This window comes from Danio rerio, chromosome 5 (genome assembly GCF_052040795.2).
Source record: "Danio rerio strain M-AB ecotype USA chromosome 5, GRCz13ab, whole genome shotgun sequence".
Classification (NCBI taxonomy): Eukaryota; Metazoa; Chordata; class Actinopteri; order Cypriniformes; family Danionidae; genus Danio; species Danio rerio.
The window spans coordinates 32379327-32397763 of record NC_141025.1 but is presented as its reverse complement, the minus strand read 5'-3'; the positions used below and the strand labels follow the sequence as shown (position 1 = coordinate 32397763).

The window sequence follows — 18437 nt, the reverse complement described above, 5'->3', positions numbered from 1 at the left end:
AATAAGTTTGTACACCTTACAATATTTAAACAAGTGATCCCAACTTTTTAGCACATCAAGTTGTTAAACTAAACAAATTCAAGTAATCTTGACTTACACTAATATGTATTTACAACTTTTGAGTGGTCATGTGTCAAAAGCATGTTAATGATAGAGAATGGTGAAGAATTAAAACTTAAGCATAATCAGACATGAGCATAATAAATCTGAGTTTTTTTATTCTTTGATGTTCAAAAGGTATAAATATATTAATATATTATAATATATTAATATGAAACAATTATATAGGCTGCAGGGTGGTGCAGTGGGTAGCAAATTTGCCTCACAGCAAGAAGGTTGCTGGTTCGAGCCTCGGCTGAGTCAGTTGACGTTTCTGTGTGGAGTTTGCATGTTCTGCCCGTGTTGGCGTGGGTTTCCTATACACACTTAAAATTATTACACTACTTAGAAATTTTAAGGCAATTGGTTTCCTCAATTTTTCGAAGGTCAACTTATAACATATTACAGTGCATGTTGTTCCTTACTTTTTTTTTAAAGCGTTAAAGCGAGTTTAAAGCGTCACTAGCATCAGAATTTTGTCCACGCAGATCACCTTGACAGATCTCACAGCACTGCACTAATCAGATGATGCAACAAGAACATGAAAATAATTATAGCTATTTTAAAGGGTACTTACGTAATATTTGTCATCATCTTCATTGTATGCCAACTTGACAACACCATATGAGCCCTTTAAGAAGCGGATAGAGGAAAAAACATGAGTCAGACTATGAGACTATGCTGAGGGTCAGAAAGGGTCAGTGTCTGCCTGACTATATGAAACGCAACATGGCCATGGCATTTCACTTGATTGCTTATGCATGTAGACTATACAAATGACACAATATGAGAATGATGTATTATAGGTGCGCTTACCTTCCCAATCTCACTCTTTAACTTGTACTGATTAAGCTGGATGCAGTCCTAAGATTGAGAGATAGAGAGAGAGAGAGAGAGAGAGAGAGAGAGAGAGAGAGAGAGAGAGAGAGAGAGAGATGGGGGGGGGGTTGTTGGGGGGGGGAGAGAGAGAATTGAATCAATCCCAGCTGCGCACACAAAGGAGCTGTGGCACAATATTAATATATTACACACCAGAGGGAACGTGTAAGCCAGTTACAGGCAGAAAAGACAAATCTCTGCATTTGTCTCACAACCTATTCCACATGGGAAGAAGAGAAACTGAACAGAAGAACAGAAACTATGAGAAAGGATTTAAAAATAACTTTTTGTCCTGATTGACAATGACTGCAATTTCCCACAACATTACATTTGACAGTTGGCAAAAATTTGGTCTGCTAAAGCCAGTGTATGATTTGGATGTAAAACATTTTGCAGCTCTGCACAAGAAGTTTGGACAGAGGAGAAATGGTTGTGCCCAACTGAGACGTTTTTTCCCCCTTAACTTTCGTCAATTCCACCAGTAAAAATGAAAATCACACTGAACTGAACTAAACTGAACTTCAACTCTGAAAACTGGACTGACACAGTTTTAATTTACTAGAACGTCTGTGTTAAGCTGCTTTGACACAATCTACACTGAATTTTAAATGTAGACATATTTCCCTCCCAAAATAAATCCTAAAGAAATGTCTTTAAACTGAAGAAAATACCAGTAACATCCCTCATCAACACCAATTGAGAAACCACCAGCACAGTAAAGCAAAGACTAAGAGGAACAGGAAGAATAACAAAAGCAGAACTAATGCGTTAAAAGAGGAAAAAACACATTGGAAGAGGAACATCACTGAGAATATAATGACAGATAATGACACATAAAAAACACAGGTATGGATTTTACACAGATACTTGTATTAAAATAGTTCTTATTTAACCAATGCACATTGACAATTTTGGAACTAGTTAAATAAAAAGGAATAAGAGGTAAAAAGTTGACAGAGTGAGAGAGAGAGAGACTTTACTTTTAAACCCCTTTTTAATATAAAAAAATTCTCAAAAAAAAGCAAAAAAACATTACATCTCAAAACAAAAATACATTATTTAAGTTTCTCATTTTAAGATCAGGACCATTACCTGCTGCATTGTGACTATTACCACAACAATAGATCCACATGCTTCTCCAATGTCTAGATAATTACACCACATTTTATATCTCTAACAAATACAGAAAAATTAAGGCATATCAGAGAGAGAACTCCCATCTGAAAACAACAGCAACAAAATATGTATTAGCCTGTCATAAACACAGAGAGTCAGTAAGTCCGTGAACAAAACTAGTCAGAGACAGTATTAGAAACCATCTGAATAAATGTACAGTTTTATTCATTGTTATTATTTTTCTTTCATTATCTTAATAATCACTAAATAATGCTTTTCTGTTCTTAACTGTGTATGTTTTTATCAAAAAATTTTATAGTTTTTTTCATGTATGTACATATATGTATTATTTTACTATTTTATTCATTATTTTTATTCATTATTCTGTACTATTTTATTAATTATTTATGTAATGTGAACTCAGAGAGAGAGAGAGTGAGAGAGAGTGAGAGAGAGAGAGAGAGAGAGAGAGAGAGAGAGGAAAGTTAGACTCCTGGCACATGCTCAGTGAGTCCTGCACTGCAGTAAACCTCCACCTGCACACACAAACAGATGGTCAAAACTTTGCAAGTACCACAAGCAGAGGACAGTACTTTAGCTAGAAATATATTCAAAACTATTTTGATGGATCTTTTTGAATTTCTTAGAACACTTCTGATGAAGCGAAACAAAAATTTTAGTTGATACCGATAGGTCACAAAATACTTTTGTGATATGGTCAATAACTTACACTATTTCACTATACACTATTGGGTGTAAAACATAAATGAAATGAAAATGAGTAATACTACTTACATTACTTATCAAATATTCATCATGCTATTCATTCTTTTCATTCCTCAATAATTCATACTGTCACGGTCTCAACAATGAAGAACAATAAAGCCCTTACATGAAGCAAATTACATGAATATTTCATAGTAATCTACACTTGCCTATATCTCAAAATTATTTGACTTACAGGCTCTATGCACAGTAATACTATTCACTATTCACTATAATACTATTCCATTTAATATTTTTATTATCTACATTACTAGCCAATTAGCCAAATTATAAGAGCTTTGCATATTACAAAAAAAGATAAATATTTAATTTATTTAATATTTAATTTCTTAAATATTTTATTTATTGTTTGCAATGCAAATTCAATTAAATCCACTTTATTTGGTAAACAAAATAAGTCTCTCAAATAATATATCTACTAAATGACAGAAAATATTTCTTTACAAACTGTATTGTAAATAAATCATAAAAACCTTTTCATATTAGTCAATAATACTACTGTAATTCATTTATAAACTGAATAAATATAAATTTTCATAAATAAATAACACAAGCAAAAATCATTGATGGGCTAAAAATCTTCGGAATTCCCTTAATGCCCTTAATGCTTTTGCACCACGCGCTTTAGACTTTGCGCCTAGACCATTACAATAGACCCATTAAAATTTGTATTTTTGTATTTTTTTTATTTTTGTATTTTTAGTTACAGCGTGGGATAGTTCTTTTTTCTTGTTCATGTTGTCTCTCAGTCATGTAAATCGAAATTGTGATGTATAACTGGTGGGTTCTAAAACAAAAAAGGCATAACAAATTAATTTGCTTTCTGTCTAAGTTCCTTTCCACACACAAGCACAGGTTTTCCAGGCTGCTAATGCTATTGTGTAGCATGTAGCATCAGGTAACACTTCATAAACTACAGAGCTCATGTTGCTCTACATATGAAGGACTCGTGGAGTCAGATCACATCTGAGCTCAGTCACAACAAATAAATGCCATGTCTACTTCTTGTCAAGACAGAGACACATCCTGAGGCAATAAGAACTGAAGGATTGCAAACAGAGAGAATGAATGACAGAGCAATAGACAGGGTTAAAAGAGTTCAAAGAGAGTTTTCACAGAAGGAAAGGAAACGTTTAAGCGTGACAGTTGCGGATTAGCACACAGGGTCAGTTTTCATTTTGGTTCTCTTCCAGGTTGGTCCTTTTTTCATGTTAAACCCGGATTAGACTGGATTATCTTGGCTTTAAGAGTGATACAGCATATTGTGCATTCAAATGTTATACTGCGATAACATCTGGATCACAAGGTGTAAGATGTGTAGGTCTGTGAGCAAGCATTTACGAGAAAGGGCACAAGTACATTATGGACAAAGGTGAGTGACGGAAAAAGTTAAGTCGAACAAAATGGAAAAGGGCAAAAGGGAAAAGGAAACTGAGAAAAGTATAAAGGGAATGCTCGTAAAAGCCAGAGAGGAAGAGAAATATCCTGCGATGTGAAAACCTGACAGTCAATTGCTTTGACTGCTGCATGTTCCCTAAGCAAAAGCACCTCACATTACAGTTCACACTTCAGCTGGAGTGTCAAGGAGAAGAGAGGAGTGGGTATATGACAGCTGTCTGAAGTCTGAGCGGGGAAACCAGACAGCTGTTCTTTAAGAAAGAGGAAACAGTTGAGACGTGTGACTGGAGGAGGAGAGAGACGGTAAAGGAGAGACAATGAGAAAGGATAAGATGGGAACAAAATATCTCAACCTCAAAAATGAATAAATAATTTCAGATTTAAAGGGTAACTGCTAAATTTGATATGTACTGTATATCTTATATCAGTGGTTCTAATGTTGAGATATTTGTATTAATGCAATTGAAAAATTGTATATCTATAGTTGTTATTACTGTAATTTACAGTTAATAATTTGCATCATATACATCTAGACCTCAATATAACAGATTATGTAACTCGTCCCATCCTGCAAAAGGTATAGTTCACCCAAAAATGAAAGTTTACTCACTATTTACCCTCTAGTGGCTCCAAATCTTTATAAGGGTTTTATTCAGTTGAACATTAAAGAATATTTAATGAAAGAAAGCTGAAAACCTGGAACCAATGACTTCCATAATAGAAAAAACAAATACTATGGATGTCAATAGCCCCTTTGACACATATACAGTGGGTGACATTTTAAAATGAACATTACTGCCGTGCCTTGTGCTAAAGTAAGAACGTGTTTTTAGATAGAACAGCAGTTTGTGACCATGCCGCCAGGAGGCACAAAGGGATGGGATGCGAACTGACAGAAATGTGCTAGCACACAAATAAATGTACATCTCAAGATGCGAAAATGTTCCTTCATATGTTTACACCGAAGTTGTTCTCAATACTTAAGCATCTGCGGAATTTGTAATGTAGTCAAATGTGTAACCATTTAGCTGTGGTTAGCACTTCTGTCTTTGGATGTCTCTGGGACAAAAGCAGCTGCATGAATGCTAAAGATTTAAAAAAAAAAAAAAAAAAAAAAAAAAAAGGAAAACCATCAACAAAAGCCTGGCCCCTATTATGTTTACAAATACAAGCGCAGCAGTTTAGAGGCCATTTATGGTTAATGATGTCAGAAATTTCAGTATTTTGGAATGATTGTGTGAATGGTATTTTCCGGAAAAGCGCTTTTCTTAATTTATCGGTAAAGTAGTTCTGGAAATTTTCTGGAAATTTACCAGTATCACTGTGTGAATGGGGCTAATAGCTACTGGTTTCCAGCTTTCTCCGAAACATTTTATTCAACAAAATAAAAAAAAATTCAAACAGGTTATTAAAATGATTTAAAATACAGAGAAGCATATTTAATACTTCTTTACTGTGTTAAGACGAAAATAAACTGCTCTTAATTGTAACACAAGTTATTTAATCAACATTTAAAAATACTTTTGCAACAGTATATATTTCCCTGATGTATGACTGCACAAAACCCTTCTAGAGTCTAATGAAATGATTTAATAAATGCAAGGATCTTCAACCGGTTTGTTGTCTGACTATTGATACCAGCATTTGGTTATCTAATGAAAAGTGTGGTGGAATGAAACAGTTTGAGCAGATATTTCTGAAAAGCAATCAGATATGACATGTGTTCGTAGCCCTGGAAACTTCACAGCAGCTCACTGACAGTGGGCAAATTCCCAAGAACAATACTAGCAAAGTGAAGTGGGTCTGTGAGAGAGAGAAAGGGATGCCTGCTGCGATTTGTGCTAGAAGTATCTTTACTGCGGTATTCATGTAATTTAAGACTTTCAACATCACTACATGTGATATGCTCTTTTGCTCCAGCCCCAACGCTTCTGGTTTGCTCTCTCTCTTGATTTCTGATCCATGACTTCTGAAATACTGTCTCTAAGTTGTGTGCACCAGGGAGCCTCCTGAATGAACTTCCGGAAGATGTTAGATGTCTGCTGTGGTCACTTAGATTTCATTCAAAATGCATGAAAATGTAGGTCAAATCTATTTTTACCCATATGTGATTCAGATGAGTGAAACTTTTACGTACTAGTTTGTGATTATGAAATCTATTTGTGATTGTGATTATGAAAAATGCACGTGAAGGTGGTCAGTGGAGCACAGGGATCTATTTTAATGATCTAGGCACAAAGTCTAAAGCGCATGGCGCAAGAGCATTAATGGTGTGTCCCAATCCACTTGCGCTATTTTAAGGACAGAAAAATACGGTTTGGTCTAACAGGGTTGTGCTTATTCTCCTAATGAGTTATGGGTGTGTTTGAGCATAACAAGCATTAAACCAATAAGAGTTTTATCTCCTATTCCCTTTAAGAGTCAGTTGTGTCACACCATGGCGCATTTGCTATTTACATGGCTGTGGACTTTGTAAGAGGAAAACCCGAATGCTTTACTAGGGAGAAAACAGTTAAACAAACAATCTGTAGCAAAGATAAAGAACAAGCCTCGTCCATTCGGCCTCTTTACTTTCTGTTTACTTTACTTTTACTTTTTACTTTACTCCTTTACTTTGGTGGATAAGGAAACAGTGTTGTACGCACTCCACTGAAGATCTCTCTTATCCGACATATTTAATATTGTATATTTGATTTGTTTCAAAACTATTTCTAAATTCAGTTCTAATATCCAGCAAATGAATAAATGAACAATAATAATAAAGTGTGGTCAAAAAGTTATTTCCAAACAGACATCTTATTCTTATGCCACATAAGGTGGACAAATCTAAAATAATATTTATTTAAAAAAATATAAATATGATTATCATAAATAATAATAGTAACATTATACAAATGCAAATTGTCATGAATAAACTGAAAAAAGTCCCCCGACATGAAGAAGGCATGGGGATTTTTTATATTTATGTAATAAAAAATAATTTTTGTAACATTTTAATCTTTTATTTTTTCATATGTAAAGATATTTGTGTATTGCTGTACATCCTGTGTGTATTAAGCAATGTGTAGGCATTTGTACCACATAGGCGTATAACTAACACGCTCTGCACTAGACTTTAGACCAGCTTTTACTTGGTCAATAGCGCAGTCTATTTCAGTTTCTCAGAATAGCAACACAACAACAATTTTCTGTCCTGAGAATGCAAGCTGTCAAGTTGACAAGTAAAAAAAAGGGCGTGCTGCACTTTTTATGTCGCTAGGCAACCACTGAATCAGTTGTGTGTTGTGCGCAAGCGCTGCTGTTGATATTATCTGTCATCTCTACTGCAAGACTGACTGGCTTCCAGGCCTGGTCCTTTTTAATAATATTGTGATATTCATGATTTGTGCAGTCATACAGTTCCAGATAAGTTGAAACAATGACCACTTTTCTCTCCTCCAACTTTTAAAAATCTTTTTGACAACACAAACACTGCTCTCACCGTAACGAAAAAACAACTTACTCAGCAAGTTTTTTTAACTCAGAGTTTAACTTTTTTAACAGCAGGCACAGGGTGCAAAAAAGCTGCTTCTCGCTGCAAAAACAGCATTCGGTGTGATCGGCCCCTTATTGTCATTTTTCAGTACTGTGAGTGATCTGTGGACACTGGCTATTCAAGTATAAAAAATAAATAAATAAATAAATAAATAAATAAATAAAAATGTATTTTGGTTTTACATTATCATTACACTTTAGTTATATGCATTAAAAAATTTATTAAAAGTAATTTTCCAAAAAAAAAAAAAAAATTATTTCTGAATGATCATGTAATTCTATATCTCAATAAAAATTGTCTTACAAAACTTTTTCAATTCAATTCAGCTTTATTTGTATAGCGCTTTTACAATGTAGATTGTGTCAAAGCAGCTTCACATAAATGGTCATAGTAACTGGAACAGTGTGGTTCAGTAACTGGAACAGTGTGGTTCAGGTTTTAGTGTTTAATTTCAGTTCAGTTCAGTTTAGCTCAGTTTAGTGTGATTTAATCATTACTGAGAGTTCAAACACTGAAGAGCCAATTCATCGATGCGTAGCTCTACCAATCCTGAACCATGCGAGCCAGTGGCGACAGCGGAGAGGGAAAAAAAACTTCACCTGATGGGAGTGAAGAAAAAAAAACCTTGAGAGAACCACACTCAGTTGGGCACGACCATTTTAATTTCTCCGCTGGCCAAAAGTCTTGTGCAGAGCTTCATTCGCCGTGGTTAAGGCTTTTTTCATAAACCTTATGAAAAAATCTACTTTTTTGAACAACAGTGTATATTTAAATCTCACTTATAGTTTCTGAATGGAGAAAAAAGAATCCTGTGTAAGCTGTGTATATAATGTACAAAGAGGTATTGAATGTAATACAACTCCCTGAAGATTCGCCATCCAATAAATGAAATGAGACATTAAAATAATACATTGAATCTAATAAAGCACAAGCATGACTTTCCCTGCAGAACAACAATCAATACGCATCGCAGCCTTTTCCTCCGGTGATAACCATCTCACAGGCGCTTTGCGTAAATGATGGCAGAACATGTGAGAACGTGGGAAAGATACATTGTGCTCTACTGATAATCTCTGCTTTATGAGGCTTCCTCTAACTATCAGAGATGATATCGATGCCTGCAGCCATTCCTGCCACTAAAACAAATAGCACAGAGATATAGAAGATTAACAATAAGGTCCTCAGAAAAGGAATGTTGGAGTTTTTTTTCTTCATTTGCTTAAAAAGAATGAGGGCTCATTAAGCAGAGCATGTCATTAAAAATAGCTTTCAACTGATTATTCAGAAAGGAAAATAGAATTACTTTTGTTTAGTCTGAATGCATTTACATCTTTTATTTTAATAATAATATAAATAATATAAATAAGAAGAAGAAGAAGAAGAAGAAGAACCATTACCCATTAAAACCTAAATTCTCATAAACATAATATTTAGAAGAAATGTGTATACTTTTTGAGCTTCAGTGATTAAATTCCTTCATGCAAAGACAGCAAATGACTTTATCAATGTTAAAAGCACATGCGCTCACTTCTCTGCAGGGTCATGATCTGACCACTTACATATTCATTGCGGCCTCTCCATTGCTTTCTCTCTTTGTATTCCCATTGCAGAAGAAAACATACTAAACCAGCCTAAACAACTCTGCAGATTCATAGCAATCTTATGATATGGTGGCTACATATGATTGGGTCATTCAAGAAGATCAGCTGGATGATCAGCTAAACACATTAAAGAAATAGTTTGCTCATAATAATATAATAAACACAGTCTGCTCGCACATTTAATGGCTGCTTAAAAGTTGCAGGGGTTATTTATATTTATTTATTTATTTATTTATTTATTTATTTATTTATTTATTTATTTAACCAGGAAGAAGGTCTGTTTATAGTTAGTGTTGAATTTAAGTTGGGTTGGGTTTTTCAACAAAAATTATGTTCCAGGATCGACGTAGATGTTAATCCATTAATTAATAATTCATAATAAATAAATAAATAATAATGATAATAATAATAGTAGTAGTAGTAGTAGTAGTAGTAGTAGTAGTAGTAGTAGTAGTAATTAATAATAATTATTATTATTAATCCAGAATCACATCGTACTTGGTAAAATTATGACGTGCTGCGGGTGAGTCTATTTAGGGAGCGTGTCTAAAGGAAACATCAGCGTTCATCTAAAAATGCTCAGCTGTGAGCATTTCTCCATTTGTCTGGGCATTAAAAAAATGCAGAGCACTTAGTGCTTTGTGTAAAATGAATGCTCAGTGCCTTGCCCTACCATACCGCTGATATTCTAAAAAATGCAATGCTCTCATTGAAAACAACTGACAACTTTTGCTTAGAGAAAAACATGCTTTAGTGGACAGTGGACACGCAAAATCTAAAGACTGAAAGGTTCTCTTCGATGTCAATCATTGGAGCAGACTGAGAGCAGATGAGGAAAAGTCCAGCTAATTTTCCTCTCACAACCCCTGCCTTTCAGTCTCTCAGTCCTCAGACAGGCTTAAGTACCATTAAAAAAACACAAATATATTGTGTAACCAAGAAGAAACAGGGCCACTCACACACAGCCATAGCACACAGACCACCTGTGCACATCTGAACAAAGGTTTTCTTCAACAGCAGCATGTTGTGAAGAGGAAGAGGTGCTGAGGCTGTGTATGAATGAAAGGAGCCTTATTAAAGAATGTCTGTGTGGGTCACCACATGACCTGGACACTAATCACAGGAAATAAGTTCTGCTTCAGGTACACACACACACACAGACAGACAGACAGCACAGGCTCTTTATGCCACGTTTGATACAACTTTATACTAGAATGAGCGAACAGATACTGACTAAAGAGAATGACATTGCAAATCAAGCAACAGCAATCAATGCCGATTAATCATCAGTTTAGCTGAAAACGAGTGATTTTAATTTGGACAGCACTACACTCATTCTCTGTCTTAAAGGGTCCTTTCAATCAAATATGAAAATTAGCCCATGATTAACTCACCCCTAAAGGCATTCTAGGTGTTTATCACTTTTTTCTTTCAATACAATCCAATTTGAGATATTAAGCATTTCTGATGGATAAAGTGGGATGTATGCAAAGCACATACAACATGGAGGATTGATCCAACTGTACATACGGCATATGCTATGCGTTCTACCTCATCAATCAGAAAGGCAGTCATTCATAAATAAACAAGTGACAAATACACAAAACTGCATCTACAGTGTTAAATATGGATATGTTTCTTACAAAACCTCATTGATTTACTACAGGAGACCTATATCCACTGTGTGCGGCACTTTTTATTATGGATGGATATAATTTATTGGAATGCTTTGGACAATTGAAGAGAAACGCCCACCTCTTGCCAGTTTAGAGCTTAAACGAGCCAGGACTACTTTTTAAATGACTCTAATTGGATTTGACTAAAAGAAGAAAGTCATATACACCTAGAATGCCTTGAATAATTTTTTAGATAATATTCATTTTCAAGTGACAGTTTTAAGACAGGACCAGAGTTGTGTGCAATGTGTTCCACAGTACCACGTCACTGTATTCAGATTACATTTTAGGGTAATGCAGTAATGTAACAAATTACATTTTAAATTTGTGTCATTTGATTTCAGTTACTCAAGTCCATGTAATTTTGTTACTAACGTTACAAATATAGTTTTTGGATGGAAAGAAAATCTGCAGCAATGCCAGTTAATAAGCATATGCTTTTAAATAGCTGGAAAAGTGAGCTAAAATGATTGCAGTCGAGAGTGGTTGCTTCTTCTAGTGAAAATACAAACATTTGGATTTGAGCGAAAAAACAAAAATATTGCTGCGAAACACAGTCTATGTCCAGTCTCAAAAGAACTTTCAACTTCTGTAATCTCGACCAGTCAACCAGACTTAATTAGAAATCATTCTAAATCAATACTCGACATCAAGGAGGACATTGGTGCCCACAAACACAGTGGTCCAACTCAACCTAAACAGGCTAAATTGGATTTTTGTGCGTACATGAAGAAAAGCAAAGCTAGAGAAGCTTACATGCTTATGGGGCTGTTCACACATTGCTTATTTTGCATGCACACAAATATTACACACGTCGACAATTCCCAGGCACACCCAGTTGAAAACGGCAAATCACATGACAAAAACTGAAAAATTGGCTACATAATTTGGAATACAATATACACATTTCGGTAGACTGAATACCTCAGACAAACACAAAGCACACAAACACTGCAGTAATTTTTCATACCATGTATGTTAATACAAACAGATATCCAGAACTAAATGTCTTCTTTTGTGTTTAAAAAAAGACAAACAGGTGTGCAACAAGTGAATGATGAGAGACTTTTAAGTTTTGGGCGAACTCTTTAAATCTTTCGAATATGTCAAGCTGCTGTGATCAACCCATTTTATTTTTTTTTCAGTGAATATTAAAGCACTGAAAGAGTTGCAGTTTATTTAGTATTTTTTTTTAGGTATATTTTATATGTTTTATAAGTAACTTCAAAGTAAAGTAACTGGTAATCTGATTACTTTTTACATTAAGTATTTAGTAATGTAATCAGATTACAAATTTCCAGTCAGTAATGTGTAATCTATTACTTTTTAAAAGTAACTTACCCAACATTGGACAGGACTTATCTAAATAACATTTGAGTATTTGAATTTATAACCTAATTAAATTACTATCATGATTACAAACACCATGGGCTAATGATGGTTAATACAGCAAAACCATGGTTTTGAGGGAATTATCTATAGTCAAATATAGTGTTTTTATAATAAAATATAGTACAGCAATTAAATTATGTTTTATATTATGCAATTATACATTTGCAGTTAAAACATTAATTAAGAGTAACACTTTAAGTATTAGTAGTATTTTGAGTATTAGTAGACTGTCTGCTTAATATCTGTTGATGCTGCTGCTAAACAGACATGTAACTGACTAAGAAACTTTGCAAGTACATGTCAACTTACACTGACCTTAACCCTAACCTAACAGTCTGCTTATAATTTAATGATAATTAGTTGGCATGTACAGTAGATGCAATGTAACTTAAACTCAACAAACGGACCATCAAAATAAAGTGTGACCTAATTAAGTACAGAGATAAAGGTGAACAATCTTATCTGACACTAATAGGCAGTCTATGTTTTACACTATCGCAGAGTAAATGGTGGTTCATTCTGCTGTGGCGACCCCTGTTAAACAAAGACTAAGCCGAAGAAAAGAGAGTGAACTGTTTACACGATCTGGCTCTTGATTCTGTTTATTTATTTTTGTCAAGGCCAGGAAGCAAACACAGCTATAATGAAGGCAGAAAATGCACTCAGTAGTAGGAGAGTCTAAGGTAGCTCACAGTGGCCAAACAAACAAAGAAAAAATATTGTCAGCAATCCCAATGGAATCGGACAGGATTGGATTTCTCAGAGAATCCCTGAGCTTGGCGAAAAACAATAGGTAATTTGCTCTGAAATTTTTATAAAGGTTGTGAGAGAGTACATCTACAAAAAGTGCATGTGTTGAACATAAATTTCTCTAATGCCCTTCTAGTAATCTAGTTCAACCCCAACAGAGCTTCAGTATCAAACATTATTACTGTGCATTTACATCGAAGGCGGTGAGAGTGTCTAAGTTTGCTCTTGCCACCCTGGCGACTACGCTGTCTGCTTTTACTGCTCTGCTATTTTGATCTCGTATTCAAATGGGCCATTGCAGCAAAGTAGTTACATACATACATAAAAACATGCTTTCTAGCATAAAAACGTTGTTGATCAAATTCATTTAACTATGGAAAATCAAGTTGTTGCGTGTCGTGTTTCGTTGCTTCAATTATTCATTATAGGTCCATATCTGAAATATTCTGAAGTCATTAAAGTTAGGATGAGATTTCTGCTTTTTAAAGAAAAAATAACATTAATGCAAATCAACTCGCTAGTATTTTTTTTTAAACTGCGTCCCTGTAAGAAAAATCTTAAAAAATAATTGAAAATCCAGCGACCTCAATTATCAAACCCTTGGGAACAACTGTGGTCAGAACTTTTTGACTGGTTGCCGCCCAACCACATCATAGCTCATTACCATAAAGTCGACTTGATTTCAACTCTCCTTGACGCCAGCGAACATCAGCAAACGCGTTGCGTTGCTCATCGCCAGCTCTCATTAAAAACAAATGACTTCAGGCTAATTTGACGCTCTCCTCGCTTTTGGTGTGAACGCACAGTTACAGAAATTGCATTTTTCATAATTACAATATAAACAAAAGGTGGCACAGTGGCTCAGTGGTAAGCACTGTCGCCTCACAGCAAGAAGCACGCTGGTTTGAGTCCCGACTTGGCCAGTTGGCAATGCTGTGTGGAGTTTGCATGTTCTCCCCGTATTTACGTGGGTTTTCTCTGGGTGCTCCAGTTTCCCCCACAGTCCAAATACATGTGGTGTAGGTAAATTGGGTTCGCTAAACTTTCCATAGTCTATCAGTATGTTTGTGAATGAGTGTGTTACGTCCTTTTAGACGAACGTTACAGTGAGTATGGGTGTTTTCAAATACTGTGTTTCAGCTGGCAGCTATGTAAAACATATGCTGGAATAGTTGGCGGTTATTACCGTTATGGCGACCTCTGAAATAGAGACTAAGCTAAAGTAAAATGAGTGAATGAATGTTTAAACAAACAGGTGAATGCGCTTAAACTTTCCTATTAACTTTCAACATATTTTCGAAAATCTAGGAATTATTTAGTTCCACGAATCTCACAAAGTTTAAGTAATCAGGTTAATCCATGCACAATTCATGTAAAATTATGTAAAAAATAAATTTTACCACCTATCTTTTAATATATAGCCTTTGCACTCCATGTAAAAACATTGATACCCAAGAATAGCTTTACTTTGGAAAAAAAAAAAAAAGGTTCAAGAGTTTACTATATTTTCATTATTAGTAAATAATGCTATAATAGAACAACATAACCAAAATGTTTCCATCTAAAGTAAAATATAATGTTGAGAACCAAATGAAGTCTCTCACCTGTGAGTCTGAGATGGACACTCGTTTGGATTCGATGGTCGGCTGTCTGGCTATTCGAGAGGACATGTACGTGCCTCTCTCCTGAAGTGACATCTTCCTGCCAGACAGGTGTGGCCTCTTGGGTTGAGCTTTCTTGACACCCATCCCGTTCTTCAGCACACTGGAAGAGCTGTCAGGCCCCAGGGACATGACGGACATCCTGTCTGTCATCTCAGCAGTCTGGGAGGAGTCTGGGTCACGCTCCACCCTCACGCCACCAGGACCACTGCTCATCGCCATCACCATACAGGACGAGGGCTTCTCATTAATTGTTCCACCTCCAGAGCCGGTTTGCAGTTAAAGAAAGCTGTGGGAAAATAAAAATACCTTAGTAATATGTAATATCGACAAACTGTTAGATGATGTCAGTCTTTCCTCATTTAGGTAAGCAGATGTTGTTACTTATTAAGCTAAAATTTACTTCTAAACCAGGTGGTACAACTTCAAGATGGCCAGCAAGATGATGAATATGTGATTACTTATTTAATTGCATTTCCCCCTCAATCCCTATTTGTTTTATCGAAGAACATACAGTACAGTCCTTAAAACTCCTGTAATCGTAAAAAGAAAATAATATTTAAAAAAAAACGTACTGCACTTTTATATATGCATATTATAAGTGATTTTTTTGGGAAATACCCATCGCCATTTAAGCTTTGGTGATGAACAAAAACATACATATTATATTAAACCTCAAGCCAATGTAGTTTTTTACAACAGTTCTGTCTGGTTCTTGAATCTGATAGCCGTGCGATATTTTGCAAATTACAGCACTCATACAGCCTCCTAACCCTTCACTCTAGTGTATTACTCCGCCCACAAACAGCGACAAGCAGAGGACACTCTACAGTTTGACAAATATTACAGCTGTTGGACAACATAATGTACTTTTGAGGCTATTTTAGTCAAGAATGTAGTTGTTTAGATTGCAACTATGCAGTTTATTTATAAGGATAGCGCCTATTTTTAAATATTTATAATTTCAGAGACTTAGTGCATCAGCTGCCATCAGCCTGTCTGAGCAGACAACAGAAAGCGACAGTTGACGTTCCTCCACAAGATGGCGACAGAGACCGCATTATAAGTCCTTACAGGAGAAAAACAGCATTTTCTCAGCGTAAGATTCAAACTACAGCAGAACAAATCATTATAAATCATTATAAATCAGGTGAGTGACCCTAAGTCGATCTCTCTCTCTCTCTTAAATTTTGTACTGCTGTTTTGACGTTCACTGTATTGACGTAGACATGAATAAGTGAATGATGATAATTGATATGCTATTTTCCTGTAAAATAATGTTTTTGAAGCTAAGGGTAAATATTTCTTGTGTGGTTGATTATGATATATCGAAATGAAAAAGAGACTGTTGGTAATCATCAAGTAGCTGACCAGCTAATTGACAATATAACAAATGTATTTTTTTAATGTTTTGGTCTGTTGGAATTTCATTGTATTAATGTAAATATGCTATTTTCTTGTGAAATAATGTTTTCGAAGGTGAGGGTAAATATTAGTGTGGTTAGTTATATGTGTTGAGGTGAAGGTGAGATTGTCTTTAATCATCAAGTGGCCATCAAATGAATTTTTTATTGTTTTGGGCTGTCTGATTTTCATTGTATTGATGTAGACATAAGCAAATAAAGATAATTGATATGTTATTTTTCTGTAAAATAATTTTTTTTAATATAAAAGTAATTAGCCCTCATGTGTTTATTCATGTAATGGTTTTTAAAACTCTCCGTGTTTGATTTACTTTTTTATACACACAATTATGCTGTTGGACTGTTGTATAAACACAATATTACACTCGTAGCAGTGCAATATGGCTGTATAATGACCTGTGGCCTTGAGCCAATGCATGCCTCCCACCAGTGCCGATATACAGCCTTATTACACTGCTGCTCGATTGACATTGCTCATAAAAGAGGCTACTTTCTTTCACATAGTTAACGCATGTGAATTATACATAATCTTGATCTACGTAATCATCTAAACTCAAACACACACAAAATAACATTTGACAGTTGAATTATTGACTACATTTAACTACGTTATTCTCTTAACACAGAATAGTAGAATAAGTAGGAACTTAAATCCTGTCACACTTGTCTAGCTTCAGCCTGACAAAATAAGATTTTGAGTGCACTTATCTGTATATTTTTTCATTTCTTAAAATAATTTTACTTAATTCCATTGTTTGGTTTTAGTGGAGGACTTACAAGCAAAATATTAACAATGTAAGACTTCTCTCTAAAAACACAACGATGGACGTGTTTTTCAACCTAAAATTTGAAGGCAGAAAGAAAGAATGTCAGTACTGGATATCTGGTTTTGTGTACTCAATTTCATAGCTGTCATTTCACTTCTTTCTCAAAAAGTAGAAAAAAATGAACTCTGTGTGAATATTACCAGCCCTCGACTTCATTTTGGACTCTAATGAGGGTCAGTTATGCCTTGATCATGCTCTCCATGGCATTTTTCTGGCATTAACTGTGCAAAGGGTGTGAATATTACTAGCAGCAAGGTGCCAATGAAGTCATCCATACATGACCAGCTAATTGAAAAAAAAGAGCGTTTCTCGGGGAGCCCAATTTCCTCAGACGGGGGATAATTAGGAGAATACACTGTGAACAAGAACTGCTTTGTACTCACGGACTGTCTCTGTGTGTGCGTGTATGTCTGTGTGTGTCTGTGTATTTCCCTTAAATAACTCTATCTGCCCATTCATCTATCTATCCATCCACCTGTCTGTCTGTCTATTTTTCTGGGTGGATTGAGACAGGGAGTTTTTTCCTCTACCCTACACAGGCTGTGTGTGAGATGGATGCCTGAGGCCTATTGATTTAAACACACTGCAGAGTCAAACTCAACCTTACTGAAACACAGCTTTAGAAAGCTAACAAATCATTAGGAGCATTACAGGACCCTAAACCCAAACTGCAAACTACAACAAATCATGAGGCAGTTCAATATACTAACATAACAGGCCAAAACAAAAGAAATATGCAAATATGCAAATGATGACACTTCTATACAGCTTAAAGTGACATTTAAAGGCTGAACTAGATTAATTTGGTTAAGTTAGGGTAATTAGGCAAGTTATTTTATAACGATTGTTTGTTCTGTAGACTATCGAAAAAATATATAGAGCTTAAAGGGGCTAATAATTATGACCTTAAAATAGTTTTTAAAAAAGACTTTCCCCAGAAGAAAAAAATATTATCAGACATACTGTGAAAACTTCCTTGCTCTGTTAAACATCATTTGGAAATATTTAAAATAAATAAATAAATAAATGAATTAATTAATTAAAAAAAAAAAAATATATATATATATATATATATATATATATATATATATATATATATATATATATATATATATATATATAAGATTCATTAACAAAACAAAACAAATGACAAAACAAACAAAAGTTTAAGTTAAATTCAATATGACTGTTTTTGTCAAAGTTAATCACTCCAACCACTTTCACATTGTTCTCCCTCTCTTCATAAATGGGATGGTGCGCCAAATTAAAGGTTAGAATGGGCCAACTTTTGCC

The 18437-nt window shown here is 34.9% G+C and overlaps 1 protein-coding gene across 9 annotated transcripts in view; it reads right to left on the bottom strand.

Moving 5' to 3' along the window:
* Positions 1–18437, bottom strand: part of camkk1a (calcium/calmodulin-dependent protein kinase kinase 1, alpha a) — a 136524-nt gene that overhangs the window by 48355 nt on the left and 69732 nt on the right. For 8 of the 9 annotated variants that reach the window (XM_087251877.1, XM_087251881.1, XM_087251874.1 and 5 more), the window contains 3 exons: positions 14837–15182; positions 916–963; positions 677–730 (listed from right to left, as the gene is read on the bottom strand). In XM_087251877.1, the coding sequence (XP_087108003.1) occupies positions 677–730; positions 916–963; positions 14837–15121 (387 nt within the window). In that variant the 5' untranslated portion in view covers positions 15122–15182. 9 annotated transcript variants of the gene reach the window in all.